Source organism: Haliaeetus leucocephalus, unplaced genomic scaffold (genome assembly GCF_000737465.1).
Source record: "Haliaeetus leucocephalus isolate CR32 unplaced genomic scaffold, Haliaeetus_leucocephalus-4.0 Scaffold251, whole genome shotgun sequence".
Classification (NCBI taxonomy): domain Eukaryota; kingdom Metazoa; phylum Chordata; class Aves; order Accipitriformes; family Accipitridae; genus Haliaeetus; species Haliaeetus leucocephalus.
In genome coordinates this window covers 6,241,885-6,262,380 of record NW_010972687.1, presented here as the reverse complement: position 1 = coordinate 6,262,380, position 20,496 = coordinate 6,241,885, and the positions used below count along the sequence as shown (strand labels likewise).

General features: G+C 38.1%; 1 protein-coding gene across 1 annotated transcript in view; it reads right to left on the bottom strand.

Moving 5' to 3' along the window:
* Window positions 1-20,496, bottom strand: part of NTRK2 (neurotrophic tyrosine kinase, receptor, type 2) — a 185,086-nt gene that overhangs the window by 151,215 nt on the left and 13,375 nt on the right. The window contains exons 5-7 of the mRNA XM_010568646.1: window positions 8,550-8,686; window positions 5,355-5,487; window positions 3,519-3,818 (exon numbers count right to left, since the gene is read on the bottom strand). Of these exons, the coding sequence (XP_010566948.1) occupies window positions 3,519-3,818; window positions 5,355-5,487; window positions 8,550-8,686 (570 nt within the window). The remainder of the gene's footprint in view (window positions 1-3,518; window positions 3,819-5,354; window positions 5,488-8,549; window positions 8,687-20,496) is intronic.

Below are 20,496 nucleotides of genomic sequence, written 5' to 3'. Positions count from 1 at the left end.
CCCTGGGCGGAAACAGGGGGGGGGGGGGGGGGGAATCCCAGGCTTTTATTCCTGAGTTAAATGGCAACATTTTTGTTACCATTTACTGGAATTGGGATAAAGTAATCAGATTAGTTTAACCCTTAACTCCTGCCAGGGATATAAACTAGGAAGTCATCAGCTCCATTCAAATACCTTTTATATAACTAAATACTTCAAATAAAGTTGCAAAAATCAAGATGCTGGACTAACACCAAATTTCTGTTTAGTATTCGCTACATAAAACCATATCTACTCAATCATCAAAATATCAGTTGAAAATATTTTAACATTAAACTTCACCACAGTAATTTTGCATGTCTACACACAATTATTTTCAAGGCAAACACAGAATGGCATTGTTGTTTTGGTCACTGCTAGAACAGGTGGTTGTGTAAATAAACTATTAAGAGACTTATCCTATTCACTCAGCTTTATAAACCACATCAACTACACTTGGTTTGCTTGCTTCTTTCTTCATAAAGTCGGCATTTTCAGAATAAAGCAGCAGCAAAAGACTCAATCCAAAAACATACTTCTGCAAAACAGACCCATGTTGTTATGCCACATAAGCAAAAAGCTACCTCTAAGGCATATTTAACATATTCTTTTACTTTGACAAGATACTATGTGACTTGGATTCCTTCAGCTGAATTTTAGAGTAGCAAGCTGATAGATGAATAAGCTTAATTAAAAATACTTATTATTGGTAAAAATGTCTCCCACATTCATTAGCTGTTCTGGATCAACTATGAGAACAGCCTCCAGAATAAAACATGAACATTTCTTGCTTGCTGTTTGCTGCAGTGTAGTCTCAAATAATCAAGTCATCCTCAGCAAGAACAGCTTCATATGAATCCAAGAACTTTAGCAGATTAAATCAAGTTAAAAATCTAGCTAATAGAATATGAAATTTATTCTTCCAGGCCTTCATATTTAAAACAAAGGCTTAATTTACAACATTAACTGTGTTATCATTAACTCAATCCAAATCCCACTGTGGTACATGCTTTCCTCCCCTTTCTGCCTGCATCCTCAGACCAATGAAAAATGTTCTGCAAGTAGCATGCTGGAAGTTGAGAGGATCTTTGCACTACTCATGTCTTCATCACATTTGATGCAACTTTGAAAGTGAAGTATTACACTGTTGACGACAGAACATGCTTCAGACTTAGTTGTATTTAATTTAGATAGACATATGGATTATAGGTGAGGGGTTTTTTTTTTTTAATTTTATTTTGGTTTTTTACCTTCAGACCATTTGCCCGTAAGTGATGCAATAACCAGAGAATCAGTTTAAAGCTCAGTGAGCATACCCCACCCCATGAAATATCAGGGCTGGTATTTAATTCAGTCATGAATGCATGGAAATGAACATAATACCAGGGCGTGGGCCTTAATCTTTATGCTTCATTGTACAATATGTGGGCCAAAAGAAGAAACTACACAGTAACGACAGCACTGAAAAAACCTTTCAAGGGTTTGAAAAAGCCTGACAGTGCTTTAAATAGTATTAGTTTAAAACAAAAATTGTAATACAATGCACAGAGGATTCTAGTTTTTTAACATTTGCTTTTATGCCAGCTTAAGTGGAGGAGACAACAATGTTATGACATTTTCTAAAGCTCAATGCCACTATTCTTATAGAAAAAAAAATATTGAGGAGGTTAAGCAGATAAGCAATTTCCCCTGTTGTTAATTTTTAAGACTTGTTTGGTGCCATCCACTATGCACTGATTTCTAAAGTAGTTACATCCTGTCTATACATAGTCCAGTTTCCTCTATGCTCTTTTTGTGAAGCATAATCCACCACAGATCTTGGGAAATGCTTAAAGAACACAGCACACATTACCTTGGGAGACCTATATTCCTTATGAGTATGAAGTGGATGGAACAAATAAATAATGCTGTCTTTCTGATTTGGAGGATACCTACAGTTCTATTTACTGATTTAAAAGGCCACAACTGGGAAATTTTCAGTGGACAAGGAAGCATAAAGGAAAAACAGAATAGTAAAAGGGATTTGGATCAAACACAAAAAATGATAAATCCACCTAAGTGTACTAGAGAAACTGTTATTCTGTTAAGAAAATGAAGCCAGGTTCATATTAAATAATCAGGGTGTAAGACAACTTCCATTGTACACAGAACATCTATCAGGTGAACTGTTTTAGTGACCTGTTATAATGCAGTATTAGAGATCATGAGCATGCCAGTAGCTGAAACCATGGCATGTTTCTGTAATGAGTCTGTTTAAAGAAGAACTCCAGAGAAAAAAGAGGAGAGGAGCACTAAGGACAGCAGCAGTAAATAAAGCCTGGTTCTATCAGCTCTTCACCTTCTCCTTCTAAGGGTGGGAAAGAAAAAGACCTGCCATCTCTCTCCCTACAGCAGACTGAGCTGATAGGGAAAAAATACAGACCATATTTATACTGTCTACAGCCTGCAATGTAGGAGAGAGAATTTAAATATTCACTTTTTTTCTGCCAGATAACATTAGCACTGCACATTGCTGTTTGAAAAAAGAAGGCTACTTATATCCCATGGCTAAAAAGCTGAAGGTACACACATGCTCATATTTTCAGATATGACTGTGCAATTATTTGCACAAAAACATGCCTTTATTTCCACTCCAGCTGTGCAAGGTCCACTCAGATTTTCTTCCACATACAGCAATATGCTTATATGTATGCCTTCTTACTCTCACAGTCACTTCACATATGGTTTTGAAGACGTGGCAAAAGATCAAACCACAGTGAACATCAAACACTTACAGTAGTCCCTGCAGTTCAATGAGTTAGTCCACCTTGAGCCTGCTTGAGCATTTAGGAGGGTTGAGGCAGAGCCTTTAGAGCAACTGAAGATGCATATATTTAACAGCAACCATCTTGAGCACGGATATTCCTAGGCATGTAGGTGCCCAACCTCCACCGAAACAAATGGGAATTGGACATCAAAATGCCTGTGAGGACCTGAGACCTTGACCCTCCTGCCTCTTGGTTACTTGTCTTCTCTCCAGCTCCCTCTGGTGTCCTCAACAACATATTATCATCAACTCACTGGACTGCACTATTGATTTTGCAACAAGGCACTAGATGCTATATAGGCATGCCCCTCGACCTTGGATACACTGCCTAGTTGCATTCATATGCAGTGCAGAAAACTTACAGAGTGGCTGAATTGGCACTCAGTGCTTTCCAGGATCAGAACTGAGGCTTGAGAAAACACTTCAGAAACAGCAACCTTTAACTAGTCTTAGCTGGCACTGAGGATGGTTACTCAAAAGGAAGGTTTACAGAGCACTAGCATGGCCTTCCTTTAAGAAGCAATAAACAAGAAGAAAATGCTCAAGAAAAACATTATTTTACAACTAATCTTGAAGACATTCATTCAGAGAGAAAAAAAAAAGCTTCCTCCAAAGTAGTTAAACTGGCCAGGAGTACTGCCTCCATGGTCTCATAAATTTCCAATTGCTAACATAAAAAAAGTATTATACTTACCATCCCCAGGCACTGACATGAAATGAGCATCAACACGTTTTTCATCCTCTCCGTACTCATTCTTTGCCAGTAAGGTATAAGCACCATTGTTCAGGTGGGTGGGATTGTCCAGCTGAAGGCAGCCATGGTATTCACTTTGATTGATAACATGTATTTTAGTACAGATGTATTCAGACTCATTCAGTATAGCCCCTTCATAGAACCACTGCAGCGTGGGCTTAGGGTTCCCTTTCACAGTGAATGGAATACACCAGTGGTGGTCTGGGGTTGGAGATTCAATAAACGTGATATTTGGTGCAACTATATTGAAAAAAAGAGTGAAGAACATCAGAATATTTTGAACACATCTTTCTTACCTTCCCTCCCTCCCCCAAAGTTATCAGGGAAGTATTTTTCATTCATCAGTACAGAAGTATGTTATTAGTAAGAATGATACTTATTTGGAGGATACTCACACAGGAGCCCACCTGCTTTGCCTAGGGTACTATGTTTATAACTGAAATGAAGCCGTTCTTGAGAAAGAAACAAACTAGTTTCAGACAAAAACTGAATACCTGATAAATCATTTAAACCCTGTAAGGTGTGGGAAGTTCAGTTACTGCATCACTGAGAAGAGCAAGAGAGACATTTTAGCTTTACTCTGCTGCAAAAATGGTGCAGAGGAGTGCTGAAGGAACATAACAGTACTGAAAATATTTAGAAGTTGGCCAAAACAAGTAGTACTGGAAATACATTCAGCTAGGAATCCAAACTTTCAGATTATTTTCTTCACATAATCAAAGCCAGAAGAGATGACTTAATTCCCTGGATTCTTCTGTCAGGGAAAGACAATTTTCTGCTATACATTTTCTCATTCTTTGTTCAAACCTGCTAAATGCCTCAAGTTTACAGACTTGGTCTGTTTCCCTCAGGAGATTATTCCAGCACCTTGCCCATTATTTCACTATTGGGAAATTTTCCTTGGTATTTATTCTTAACTGCATCCAATTTCATCTAGTTATACTACCTTTTATCACTCATAACAGTGCCAAGCTCAGAATCTCATTTACACTGTTCAAACATTTCTAGTTTATGTTCCTTCCTATAGCTATTACATATCCAATTTCAACCTAAAAACCTACATCTACAGTAATTTTTCTAGTTTACTCTGCCATGAGCACATGCTGAACAAAGTTTGCCATCTACAAAGCGTTCCATTCCCATCTTCAATTAAACAGAGGGTTGCAACTTGTGAAAACATGCTGTCTAGTTCACATAAAATGAATTCAGGCTGGAGCTTAGATCTAAGAAGCGAGTGCCTCTACACTACATGTCCCTTCCCCCTTCCTTGGGCCTGGCAAATAAGTGTATTATTCAAAGCTATGACAAATAAATTTACATCTGGCAGTACTAATGTTGCAAGCGTGTTATTTTTTGAACAAAGCAGTCGTTGCTTTAGATAATGAGAACTTAAACATTTGTAGTCTCTTACAATTAATTCTATGAGCCTTTTGATGCATTCACACTTAACTCCTAAGACATTGTATATGTACATGCACACCGTTAACAAACCTTCCCACACTGACAGTGCCATTAATTATTTTGGGTTTCAGACCTTTACTTACAGATTGTTTTAACTGGAAGATAAAATATTTAGAAACACAGTTTTTGTAGTACGCAGGGCTGAAAAAACCACAACTGCTGGTTGGGCTACTCCCAGGATTAACTGCAGTAGATAGTTCACATGCTTAGGGACTTTGCTTCAACAACCTGCATGCCCAAAAAATATTTATACCCAAAACAGTTGCTGCCAATGCAGTTTGGCCTTGGGAGCTGTATGGAGGCCTGCATACGTACAGAATACCGTGAGCTCGGCAGAGGCTTGGTCCTCTCCCACAATGTTCTCTGCTACGCAAGAAATCCACAGTCCGCTGTCCATGGAGGAAACGTTCTTTATGGTTAACGAGGCAGGGTTCTTACTTGTGTCACTCTACAGGCGATCAGAAAAACATGCATGTGTCAACCACAGCATAAAGAACAAGGGAGAGGGAGGGAATCACTGGCCACAGCCAAATGGCATTTTTCATTTTCCCTTCTTGTAGCTGTACAGTCCACAATTAAGCAAAGCCTTACTTTAGTGTCTTATCCAGACACAAAACACCTACAGAACCAATTGTAAATGTCAGTAGCAGTGGATTCAAAGCTCCAGAAGTCCTGCTACAAACACTGCACTCAACCATTTTTCTGTCCTGTCACCTTCAGTTTCTGCCTTTTTAAACAGTACACTTCTTACCCTCTACATGAATGTTCTTTTCTCTGCCCATACCCTTGTTCATCGCTCACTTCCACTTCATGACTGATTTCTACGGTCTATCTCTGCTCCCCTTGAACTTTATTCTGTTCAGTCCTTTACACTTCCTTTTGTCTCTTTCCTTTACACTTATGCTTGACATCTCTTCTACTGCTGCCTTCTGAGCTCTACTGTACCTTGACAACAATGTGTTTTCTCCCTCCTCCTGAGCCAAATTTGTCTTGAAAGCTTCTTCTTCTCATGAAACCTTCCACAAGAAATTACATGCCTTCTACTACCTAAGCTACTGCCCAAGTACCGTTTCATGTGTTTATGCACTGGCTAATCAAGGTAAGAATTATGATTCTTAGAAATCTTGATTCTTATGATTCTTAGAAAGCTCAGTGCCCATTTACAGCCTTAAATGCCATATTGAATATACAGCTATGCAACACTCAATAAAGCAAATAGGGCTGAATTACAAAAAAAAAAAAAAAGAAGCTAGCAAAGCTAGTTGTTAAAGATTCTGGTTTTCTTATATCAGGCCCTTCATATGATCTCCAAATAATTACTATTTCCATACTTGAATTTTTCATAAAATGCAAGACTATTTTCTTAAAATAGGAAAGAAACAAAAACACATTCAGAAAATAAACAAATAATTAGGATCATTTTTAAAAACTACTTTTGAGGCACTTTTCTCAGTGTACATATACACTTCAGTGCTGCACAGAATACAAACACACTGCATCTGTAAAACCACAGTGACTTTCAGTGGCAGTCAATGGGGACATGTGGGAACACCCCTGCATAGAGTCCTGTGCAACCAGAATTTTGAACCCAAGATGACACCTTAATTCCACTTAAATTGAATGTCATTTTGATTTTACTGTGTCGGTAGGGAGGGTGAGTGGAAAAGCAAACACCCCATTACACATTTCTCTATGCACAACTCTCAGAGGTGAGCAGGGCTCAAAGCTGGACTGAAAGTAGAGGGGCTTAATCGCAGGCTCAGGGCTGAAATCTAACACAAGAAAAATCTAACCAACATCAATTGGATTATACATCAGCTTAAAAACTGAGTGCATACAGTTAGCTTTGCAGGACTAGAGTTTAGTTTTAACTTTTGTTAACATCTCTGTAAAACAGGAAAGAGAGAGAAAACAGGCAAAAGCAGCATAGGAGGTGAAGAAAAGGGAGGCAGAAACTGAGATAAGGAAGCGAGAGAAAGGAAACCAAAAACAACACTTGCAGCAAAGGGAAGGATGGTTGTGAATGGCAAATGAGGTTTAAAAGGCACTCGTTCTTCTGCTACTGAAAAGACTACTGTGCCCCACGGCTAAGGTTGTAGCTAGCCTATATGACGAGCTCCTATGAAATCTCAAGATGAAGTTATGCCAGGACAAAATATTTCTGGAAAGCTTGAAGCAAACTGACCAAGGCATTTCAAAGATAGGAGGGTTAAAAAATGAGATGATCTCACTTTTTGAACCGCATCCCACATTTGTTTTGGCTCATAACTCAAAAAAAAAGAAAAAAGAAAAAAGAAAAAAGAAAAAAGAAAAAAGAAAAAAGAAAAAAGAAAAAAGAAAAAAGAAAAAAGAAAAAAGAAAAAGAAAAAGAAAAAAAAGAAAAAGAAAAAGCACAGCTTGGCATAGGTTCCCCAAACTGTTTTAATTTCTTGTTCTTGATGACGACTGATGCCTTTGGGTAGTTTTACAGATTGGAGAAAATTTTAAAAATAAAACTAGAGCTCTGCAGAGCTCTTCCTTATAAGAGCTGGAAGACAGGCTAGTCAAATTCTGTACAGGCCCAATGTAATGACCTCAAGGAAGAAAGTACAAAGACTATGAGACTCCAGAGGTCCTGTCTCTTCCACACTGCAGGAACAGTTTTGGAAGTACAAATCCCATACTTTGTACAGATCAGGAAACTTTAAGCAGTCTGCAACATCATGAACATAGGAAAGCCAAAGCCATAAAACTGTAAATAACAGAGGGTCTTGCCCACTGTGTAAATGATGGCAATTTAAGAGGTCACCAGCTCCATGTTGAAGATCTGCTTATATGCCTCTCCTTATCAACACTCCATCAGAAAGAACTTAATCATTCTATCTTCAGTGTGCACATAGTCTCAACTAGGGACACAGAATACAGAGATCTCAGAAAATAGAATTCCCCCCTGCCTAGATGATTTTATCGAGGAAACATCTTCATACTTCGTTAAAAAAAACAGCCATTCTTTTTAGTAAAACCTTCACTTCAATTTCCACAGCTTTCTCTTGTTGCTTTGCTGGTTGAAAGAAAATTAAACAAACCACAAAGCATTTACAACCAAATTCCAACACATGAAGGTTTTGGCATGAAAATATAATAAAATTAGAGACACAAAGCTTTTTTCATTATTAGGGTAGATTTTTCTCTGTATGTAGGTATCAGTGATAATAAGAAAGCCCTTGTGTTTCAGTACCCCAATTTACCACATTGCTTCCAAAAATTTACAGTACTCTAATTTACAAGTGAGCATCCAAAAAACAGAGTGCAAATCAGGGTCTCAAGAAGCAAATGTCTGCCATTCTTCAAAAGCACTCTGGCAGTCACCCTGGATTGAAAATAACTGGAAAATAAATGTAATCCCCACATTAATTTTCTATTTCATTTTTAAAATAAAAAGTTAACTAAAGCTAGACATGAACCTTCATTCCATCCTTCAGCAGGTATCCTCTGTCTCTGAATTGTCACGTATTTGAGTATGAAGCTTACCTCATGGTTTGAAACAAGATTAGTGAGCACCCAGGACACATTAGGGGGTGGCCCGCCAGTAGTATCACAGTACAATGTGATGCTCTTTCCTTCCACCACGGTGATGTTGTAATTGCTTAAGTTTGCTGACGGCAAGTCTACAATAGAAACAACAACCAAAAAAACCCGCATGCATTTGTAGTTGACAGAAATAAACACCACCCAATCTAAGCAAGCTGCATAAATACAAGCAAAACCACCACTAAATCAGATGTTCATTGTGGTCAGTTACTATTCAGTCAGGGAGCACAAACAGCATCTTTGGAAACATGTAACTACAATCTTTACGCTGCTACATAACATTTTTCTGTGCCTCCTCCGCTTCACATCCTAAGAAAACATTACTGCATGTGGAAATATATTAAGCTAATTATATAGGGAAAAGTTTCAGGTGGGCAAATGAAGTTATCCTAACTTCAGTGTTTAACTTCAAATGGAAGAAAACCCTTCGCTTATTCTTTAAAATGGGAAATATAATTTGTCTCTTTATAAGAGCTGCAAAGCAACCTCTATTTCCCATGAACTGACACTGTGGTATTTCGACTGCTCCACAACACTAACAGGAAAATCCCATTAGCTCCCAGTATCACACAAGAGATTGCAGCCCTCCCTCTCATTCAGACAAACAGCTCACAGAGAGCAGGGCAAAACCTAGATCTGAAGTACAAAGTGAGGGAAACGGAGTACTGAACAGATCAAACCAGAGAAGAGAAAGGACAGAAGAGAGGGTTAGCAATTGCTCAGAGGTGCTATCCAAGCCACCTCAGCAGACTCTGCTATTGCCCTCAGGGAAGCAGAAAAGCAGTGAGATGTTACCACTCACCAGGAAATAAGCCCAGATTTTGCAAGAATCAGGACCTCCCCTGCATCTCACAGAGCTATAAATCACTCTGTATCTCATTCTTCAGCACCCAAAGCAAAGGGAGCTTCCCGAAGAGTCAATATATGCTGAATGTTTACAAAAACACAAGGAATCATAGACTGCCCCTCTTCAAAAATAACGCCAGCATTATCAACAGACTTCAGGCACAGACAACCTCACATTTCACATTTATTTACATAGCAAACACTTATGCAACGTTCTAGAAATATATCTTTTTTAAAAGATGCTGTGCCATCATTTGGAGCTGCTACACTCTCTAAAAAGCCTTGGCCTCCTTTATGAGGCATTTCTCATCAACTGTTCCAGGCAAGTTTTACTTGCAATTTATCATTTCAAATAATCAAGCTTATCTGCTGTGCTGGATATGTATGCATACAATTACTTTTCTTTTTTCAGAAACAACGGTTCTCTTTGTTTTGTTTTGTTTTTTTAGTTAAGAGTACAGTAGTTTCATCATGGACTTGCAGGTATAGAAGTTTAGCAGAGGCTTTTCTGCTTATGTAAAAGGTTCTGTACAAACAATTAACCATCAAATCAGTGTGAACACATTCATATGTTTGCTAGAACTTCAACAGAAGCTCTATGTACTGGAAATCTCCCTTTAAGTTTAATTAGTTCAATAAATTTAAATGAGAGGAAGTAATACGAAAGAGAAGACAAATAATTTTCCAGGCAATGCTTTCTTGCCTAATAAGATTTGAAGATCAGCGCAAGTATGCAATAACCGCTTAGGCAACTCTCCCAGTGCTTTAAGTAGTGCTGTAATATGATTCCTGTTATAGGCATCATGGATTTCTTCTATTGTGTTCACTTTATAAATCATATGTTGAAGTTTATTGAGACAGAGCTGGACAGTTGGTACGCCTTGATGCAGTAATCTGTTAGCGAAGGTAACCATCTGCTCTCACCTGCTGTGAATTCAAATCTCAGCAGTGTCTGTCAACTAGCTGAGCAGGAAATAAAACTAATCCTAGGGAACATTTGGATATTAATTATGCTGGTTAGGGAACAAGGAGAAGTAATGAAATCATTTGCTTTATAAAGTTACACTTCCACACCACCTCTGAAAACCATTCCAACTACTCTTGCCAGACCTGAACGTGCAAAGAGATTAAAGCTCCCCACTTCCTGGCCCCAGCACTTGGGACAAAGTCTATATGACAGATTAGCTTTTCACTATGCAAGCGTGTACAGTTCCTACCAACACATCATTTCACATGAAACCTCTCATGTAAGCAAAAATAAAAACAATCTTTGGTCCCTTAGAGCTCTCTTTTAATAGCTGTTAAGTTCTGAGACAACTTGTTCCTGCAGTGTGTTTATTTACAGGAGAGGCAACTGAAGTTTAATTCCTCTGGTACTGGTTCTGGTTTCCACCCAAAATTAGATCTAGTTCTCTTTATTTCCAAAAGTCTGCACATGCCATGTTGGTGTTATATTTCTGAGGGAAACAGCTATATCATGCTTGTATCCTGCCAGGAGGTTATAAAATAATAGTCTTATTATTCTATAGATTCCTAAAGTTGCACTAAAAACCAGTTGCAAGACGTGGCAGAAAACATTGCGGCAAAAATGTATGAATACAACAGAATTTGCATAGAATTAGAATTAGAATCAGAATTAGAATTAGAATAGAATAGAACAGAATAGAATAAAATAATCACATTAGTGTGTGTGTTTTCTTTTACTCCCTTTCCCAGTCATAAGAGGTAAGTGGGAAACACATACAAGAATTTCCTTGAGATTAATTTTTTCTGGTTGGGTATCTTGAGTTAGTGAACTTTAACTGCAAGGTCATTTTGGCTTTTATTTCCAGTGGCACCTTGACTGCTCCACAGCAGAATACACCCTAGCTGAGAAGTGGCTCTGTTTGGAAAAAGTAGACAGTAGCTTAAGACCTCTTATCTAGAAAATGTGATACACTGGACTTACCAATAAAGCAATGAGACTAAGCAGCAAAACCTGCACTGAAAAATAACTCCATTTAGAAAACGACAATGCACCCTAACAGACACATATGCTCAGTATGTATGCTTAGTGTAGTGTGAGACCATTTATACAAGCCAGTAGCATTTTGACACCTACACAATTACAAAGATATCCAACCATGCTGCATTTACTCCTGACTTAATTTCGTTAAATACAGTGTTTTAGATGACTATCACTACTGTTGATACAGATTAACCTCTTAAAGGACTTTGTATACAGTAATTGATACAAGCAATCAGACAACAAGTTCAAATACTTTTGTATACTGCCAGCATAGTAAGTTTAGATTGTAGCATAAAAGCCCATGCAAGGTAGACATAACATCATCTTTCCACAAGTCTCATCTTGATATCTGTCAGACAGAGATTATCCTGTGCCCCAAAGCTCGAAACACAATATCTCTTTTAAACTTCGATAGCACTGATTATTATAATTCTGGATATCAGTAATAACCCTGCTAGTATCTGATTTCTTTTTTAAGCTTGCTATCTTTTTGTCCTTAATAGCCTTCTGCAGCAATGAGTTTCATAAGTGTACTGTCCAGGCCGTATACAAGAGCCATTCCCTTTTACCAGTTCTGAAATTTTTCTGCAATGTTCAAATTCATTGAGTGCTCTCCTGTTCTGACAGGACAGAGAAAAAATTGTTTCTGAACGATCTTCTTAAGACCACTCTGTTTTATTTCATTTTCGAAGTCCCCTTTTCTTCTCAATAATCTATCCAATGCTTTTCAATCTCTACAAAAAAGGGAGAACAGAACCTGCTACTGAGAATTTTAAACATTTCAATAGATGAAAGCGTACACTAATATCTATGTGTTTCATTATGCACAAGTGTATAACAGCTATGTTATTTCACCACATACAGAATATCTGTTCTCATATTCAGATTGGTAACACTTTATTCCCAGGAACTGACAGCTCTGAATTAGAATAAGCAGTCACTTCCCTCACCCCAGCACAACTGAATGCAACAGAGATGAGCAGGAGGAACTCATTTATGTCAGCTGAGTGTCTCCAAATATCATCTTATGCTTTAGAAGGAACAAACTCTCCTTTAAGGCTGGGGGGCGCAGGGGGGAGCTATTTACCTTCACAGACCATCATTAGTACAAACCAATGGCGCAAGGTGATCAGACAGTGGAACTGTCAAGCATCCCTAGGGAATGACTCATATCTTCTCTGTGCACAGCTGGGACTTCAGCAACCACAAAACCAAATACTTTGGATGAAATTTTCAAAGGTTACTACAGCATTTGGGTATGCAACTGTCAATGAAAATTAATAAAAAGAATGTGCCTACATTCCTAGAGGGCTTTCAAAATCTTCATACAGCTACTTACTACTTTCTACAGAAAACTTACACTGGCCTTGGTAGAGCCAGACTGTCACTATATGTCAAAGAAAGGATATGACCTAATTAAGAAACAACTGAATATTAATACAAACTCTTTAGTCTGTAACTCAACTCTCAGTACCAAGCTAACACTCTAGCCAGTATACTACAGCAACTTTTAGAAGAAGGTCTTAAGCAAGAAGAAAGGAATCCACCATTACACCCAAGATGTTGTTTCACTGGTTAACTATCCTTACAGTTACAAAAATTTTTAGAAAATTGTTTCCAGATCGACTTTTTCAGCTTCAACTTTCATCTGTTCAGTTCTGGGATTTGTTCAGCTGCTCAAAAACCTTCACCAAAAAATTCTCTCAATATGGTCAATTAGCCTCACTAATACCTAAGAAATGACATGATGAAGAAACGAGCACCTGAGAGAATACCATAAATCCAATATTGCATTCATTTATCCCATCCTTTGCATGCTAAGCCCCTGATTTTCATCGGCCTGTTGACAAACTCCCAGGAGTCTAGACGTGGTGCAGTGTCACTAAATGGTTTTCAATGTGGCCCATCTCTTTTTTGCTTGGCACATTTTTGCAGGTCAACCTGTTCTGTGATACGAACAAGCAGTTACCAAGAAAAAATTAGCAATTTTTTTCTCAAAAGTAGCCAACTGCATCTGAATTTTAATAAGGTCATTTTAATCCTTACCTGAAATCCTTAATCATCTTTTTAATAAATGTGTCAGGTCCAGAATGATTAAATTAATACTGAGCCAGCTACCATCTATCAAACTGAACCATGTAAAGGCAGACTACCAGAACCACTGATTTATAAAATATTCCCTGTAATTCATAAGATACAGTGGTTAAAATCCAGTCTGCTTGCCTGACATACGGTTTCAATATCGTCCAAGGTTCTTGGCTCCCCTGATTTTGCTTTTTCTCTCTAGGGAGAAAACTAATTACAGCACTACAGTACAGCTTGGTAACACCCACTACTTGTACTGTCTGAAGCCTGAAAACAGGATGGTTGACAATGCAATTTGTTAAGAACTGTGCACATGGATCTGCAAATTTCAGAGGTCTTACTGGCTCCAAACAGGTTGTATTAATATAAGGACTAAGAAAAACAGAGTCTTCTTGTATCAGTCTATTAAAATTCTGTCTTGCTTGAAAATACAGGAGTGTTTACAAATTCCAAGGGTCTTTTCCTGTGGGCTTTTATGGGTTTAAAAAACAAAGCAAAAAACTTTCTAGTAATTCTAGGTATGAAGCTAGGAGCTGTTGGATATGTGATTCTCCTCCTGTGTTTCACTTAGCAACTGTCTGCAGCCAACGACCTCTGAGCCAGATTTCAGCCATGGGGTAAATGGGCATGTTTCCACTGAAGACTGCAGAACGACAGGGACAAAAATCAGCCTGGCTGCATGTTTAGAGTACTACAAACAGGATACTCCAAAAGTTTACATGCAAAACATGAATCAAAGAAACATAAATCATTGTTTCCATTTCCTGTTTTATCACAACCACAGAATCAAAATGCTCAATACCTAGAGATAATTGCAGAATTCTCACAGAAGTTATTCCAAGATAACAATGGCAACCATATTCAATGAAAATAAAAAATTATGTTAGGCAAGCAAAATACAGAATTAGCAGAAATGAGGAACATTTAAAAAACCTATCATCTCTCATATATCTTCTTCTTTCTGGAGCCCAAAAATCACTTTCCTCTACCACTACAGGGAAGAGAAGTCCTCAACCTCCCATTTCACTGCTCTAACCACCGGGCACTACCCTCCACTCCTCCACTGTAACTTTGCCATCATGCGCAACAAAATTTGAAATTTCCCTTGGATTAAAATGAAAAGTAAAGGCATTAACCTGAAAGGTATAAGGGGGAAAGAGGAAAAGGAATCCTGGATTATGATCCCTTTCCCCAGCGTATTTCCATCCTCTGCCCACTGAGTGTTGATATAAATTAAAGAAACTGTCCCAGATCAAAATCTCTTCAACTCTTTAGGAGAGCATATAGCCATTGAATAAAGCACTGAATAACCACAATAGAGATATGCTCACCACGTGACACAGCAAATCTTGATGGGTGTTTTCCACAATGACCATGGTATTTTGCACAGATCTGACAGGGTTAAGCTAGAATAGTCTCAAAAACTCTACAAGTTTGTGGTGAGGACATTATCTCCAAAGTTTTAGGTTCGATTCCTGAGCTGAACCTGAATCCAGAGGATGACAAAATCTCCTCCTGTAGCCACTATTTTTTTTTTGGTTAATCAAAAAAAAAAAAAAAAGAGCAATTCTGTTATGCCCTTTTGAAAGGAAAAACACAAATTCCTACCATTGGGAGAGATTGAGTCCAAACGTAGAGGCTCCTTGCCAAAACCCTGAGAAGAGTCATTCAGACCAGAGTTTAGGACTTTCCCATGCCTTTAGCATTTCCTAATGAGCAGTTGGAAGGCATATGCACACTGAACAAGATCATTTCGGACCTCTTCTTGCTAGATGTGCTTGCTGCTTCAGCATACCTTCTCAGAAGTCCAACTCTCATTTTCTTACCACACCAGATCTGATACTTACAGCACCCACCTCGTTAAGTCTATGGAGGAACGTCTTTCTGTCGGGAAGCAGAATGAGTGATGTGGCAGCTCACTGAGCCACCCAAATACTTTAAAATACTAAAAGAAATCTGCCTCCAATCATAACATGCCTGATTGTCACATTCAGCTGGGAACCTTTACAGAAAATAATTAAACAAGTACAGCCTCTACTGGAAGATGATGAATCTTTAAAGTATGCTTTTCCAGAGCCAATACACCCTTACTTTGCCTTTAAACACTCGATCACTCCCTGCTTAACTGAAATTTTCACTAGAAGCAAACTTCTGTAAGAGCCAGCGTGTGCCGCAGAAAAGACCAGAAAACTTGCTAACTCATCTTCACAATTACAGCAACAAACACAACCTCCGCAGAACTGTCGTCCCATCCAGGGCTTCAAATGCCATCATGAATGCTATGCAGGCAAAAACCACAAACAGCCGTGCAGCAGAACAAATTCACTTGGACAAATTCACCGAGCTGTCTTCTGCAGTCAACCTGTACAGAAGCTTTGAAGATTGCTGCTGACATTTCAAACTAGATGAAGGTCTTATGATTCCAAGGTTTACATCAGCTCCTTAACTTCTGCCCAAGACCTTTCTCTTAAGGTCCCTAAGCCTGACCTGGGTTCTAGTAGGAAGGTGCTGACTAAGAAAGGGTCTTGCAGCACCTGAATTGTTTAATTGACCTCATCCCCAATATTAATATCAACAGTTTGTCTGCCAGAATTTTCAGATTATATGTTTCTATAGAGGCTATCAAACTTATCAACACTTCCCTTGCTAGCAGCCTCCTGAAGGTACCCGGCCATGTTTTCTCTCAAATTCCCTGAATCATTAAGGAAATTAAATTACATTTAGAGAAATTGTTCTTAACTGGTGTTTAAGCTTCAGTTTATCCACACCAACTTTCAAAAGAAAACCAAATACATTCAGTGCACTTGGGTGAATACAGCAGCCACAAGCTTAACAGATGAACCAAGAGCTAAACAGCCTATGTAAGTTAATGAGGCCTAAACTAGCTTATGCAAACCTCTAACAAATGGCTTCTTATGAACCAAGTGCATGTAATGCAGTTGCAATTCCTGTATCTTTATCTGGAGAACTTCATGTATGTCAAGGAAATAATGAAAATAATGCCAACCTGTCAAATATCGCATGACAAACATGTGATCCTGAAACAAGAACATTTTCAGAGAACTACATAAACAACTAAATGATGGGTTTCACTCCTGATACCAAGTATACCATGTACCAAGTACATGGCTAAAGGGATGTCTTCATGAAATGTCTCCACTTTTAAAGTGAAAAAAGTACTTTCTTTAGACTTCAGAATACAGTTATCTAATCATCAGTCTTGACGTAGCTACATCGTAAAAGCAAAGTAAGAATACTGCCAGCCAACAGTCAGATAGCCATTCTCCCTCAGTAGATCAGTACTCCACACTTACACAGATGCGTCAAGTCAGGCCTAGAGAGTACCTCTGCAAACCTGCACAATGCACTGAGTTCAGGAACAATACTTGAGTGATCAAGACACATTTCTTTCCCTTAGATAGTGCCTTATTTCTTTCTATTTCTAACCTGCTTTGTATTATAAACCTGCTTCATTCAAGTTAAAGCAGAAATTGAAACAGAATTATAAAACAAAATTCTGCTTTTTTTTTAAAATATGAGACATTCACATGCATCACATACACTCAGCTATCCTCATTCACAAGCCCTGATTTACATATCATATGCCTAGATATCTGTATGAAAGTTACTGGTTGCTTCATGAATAGATAAAAGTGTACAGGCTCACAAGGAAGTTATGTACATGTCTTTGAGAATGAGATTCCTGTTGCCTTTTCAAACATCCATAAATTATTGGTTATTTTCACTTAAAAGCTGGAATAATGAAAATTGTTTTAAGTTTGGAAAATTCTAATGCAACCTTGGAGCAACAGTGAAACACCATTACTGTCAAAACTCTCACAAAAAAAACATTTTTCATGCAGCCCATGATCACAGATAAGAATTAAAACTCTTACAGAGAAAATAAGAACAGTTTGCCACCATACATCATGCATAACATCTAGTTCTTGAGCCAAAATAAACAACACAGCCTAGAGAGCCCATGAATATTCTGAATGGTAAACATGGAGAATGTTTAAGGCTTTTTTTAAACTTACTTCATTCTCCCTGTAATGTTCTCCTTCTGACAGTCTTATCTGTGAAATCTGGCTGATAATGGAAAAAAATGTCAGCACCCACTGGATTATGCCTTTGCTTGTGGTTTTAGACTGCATTGTACTGTGATTGCCTAAGATCTAATGGTTATTTTATTGACTCACTAATACTACAAATCTTTTCTGTAAATTCAAAGAAATAAATGCGTCAATTCTTCAGTTTGCCTTTTTCCCCCCCTTAGAATTTATAACCACCTGCCTCCAGTCTGATACTACCATTTACTTATTTACCTCTAGGACAAAAATCTATCACCAGAAAGAGGCTGAAATGAAGCCAGATCCAGTCCAGTCCATTTGTAGTCACCTGAACAATTGCCTGCAAAATTCATGGCTTTCCCAACCAAGCCAGAAATGGGCAACTCATCTCCTTAGATTGTAATTCTACATTACAACAACTTCTAAAATTTTGTCAGTCATACACAAGCAGCAGCACACAAGCAGCAGCACTAAGAGCAACACCACAGTACCTCACACGCAAGGGAAGAGACAGACAAAAAATGTTAGCATTCATAAAATCCCATAGTTCTCAGAGCAGACAACATTTTCACTGACTGGCTGCATATGTAACAAACAGCCAGTCTGAACACACCTTTGTTACATATACAACAAATTAGTACATGGGACTAATTTGCCACTTTGTTCAGTAGACTTTAGCTAGCATGCAGGACCAATGACAAGAAAGAAAACATCTTCAGAAACATTATATGATAAATAAGCATACAAAGGTGGGACAGCGAGCAAAATTGAAAGCCAGATTAAGCACCACACCAGCATATATAAAACAATTGGATTAACTGAATTGACCAGATAAGGCAAAACACTATTACCAGATTGAGATCCAGAGCAATAAAAAATCTACACAAGACTGCAGAGACAGCTGTAGAATCCAGGCCTCTCCCAAAAATACCACAAGAAAAAAGACTTCTTTCGGTATCAGTGAGTTCAACAATAGCAGCTGCATAACTCTGAATGCCTACCAGAGGGAGCAACCAACACCTTAGTAACCAGTCCCAAAGACATGGTCTTGTCAGCTTGGCATTCAGTGAGCTCCAGATGATCTGCAGACTGACAAGTCTTTTGAGTGACCTTACCCCAGGCACAGGACACACCTCACTTCCCAGGACTTAGTACACTGGTTGCAATTGCCACCACAGCTTACAGAAGTAGCAATAAGAACAAAGTGTTTACTTATTTAGTTCTCTTTCTGGATTTTCTGATGCTATTTATCAGGTGGGGGGAAAAAAAAAAAAAAGAAAGAGGATGGCCTTGGTCATGATGCTGTCCATAATGTACAGACAACCAGCAAATGCTGTGAAAATGACAAAACTAAACACCACTATTCCTCTACACAGAAGGCTCTACTAATACTACTGTGTTAGATGCAACTTAAAAACCTTTGACATAGTAATTCAGTGTGAACTTAAAAGAATCTAACAATTTTCTTCGTACATAAATACATTTCAAATGCAGTCGAAAAAATAATTCTGCAAATATCGTAACAATTGATTGACACTTAATATTGCAGCTGGAAAGGATCTTCTAGATAGTGAGCATTCCTTACTTTAAACTTCAAGAAAAGAAATCACAAAGTTCATGGCATTTAAATTGCAACCAGCCTTTAATCAGCATATTAATGAACACTTCCACCATATAAACAATAGGTAAAGTACCAGAGATTGCTAATTTTCACATCAATTATCTATAAACCAAAGCCTTATGATCAAGAAACCACAGTGGCCTCTTCCAACTTTCCAGCAAGAGATTTATTAACAGCACACAGTAGCAAGATGTCCTATTACCAAGACATTTACCACATACTGTACAGGCCACTTACTATAATATTATGAAGTAATTACTAACACCTGCACACAAAGGAGAGAGCACATTTGCTTAGTTTCTAAAATGAAAAAACTTAACAAACCAGAGAGATGGGATGAAACCATTTCATTAGCAGAGAAAATTAGATGTTTTATTAACAAAATTCAAAGGCCTGCACACCCAAAAACTTCTCTTGACATCAAAAGGAGCTAAAAAAGCCATGTAGTTCACAGAAGTTCACATATGTCAAAAGCTGAATTCTTCTTCTATTTCAGTTCTACCTATTAGCCTCTCAAAAAGTTCTATGAAATGAAATAAACCAGCTTCATCAATGGTTTTTTTTAATTAAATCTTGTCCTTTTAAACACAGAAAAATATCTGCAGAGATAATGAAAGCAAGAGCCATGCACTGAATCTTTCAGATATCTTCCAGAACACAGCTCATGCTCACCAAAACAGTCATTCCTCCTCACCTGGAATTCTCTATTCTGTGCCTAGGTAAAGGCTGTGTTGTCGTCTCTATTAAAAACCTATGTCCCGCATTGGTTCATTTTGAAAAAGGTAAATTAAGGGGAAAGACCCACTAAAAGAAAAGAAAAAAAGGAAAAAAAAAACATTTTTTTTAAAGTTTAGTGATATTTGGACCCTGTAAACTAACATAATTTGCAGGCATGTGCTGACATTCACACAGATCTTCAGCAAAATGCATGTTTCCCATGTGCAAATTCCACATACTGCAAATTCCAGTCTGAATGATGTATATACTCACCTTTTCCCCTCCTCTTCCTCCTCTAGTTGGAAGTACCACCTTCCCTTGTCATGGCAAGTATTTTAGTCAAGATAGGCCCACGGGATGCGTGCATGCGTACACATGCAGGCACCTGCACAGCATCAAGAGCTCAGAGGCAAGTCTATTGTGACTGCAGATGGTCAAGAACTCAGGAGAAAGAATTAATGTCATAGGTTTAATTCTGGGTATTTAACATCAAAAGTTTTCAAACAAAAATCCTAGCTACTTGGTAGCTTCTAGATGTGC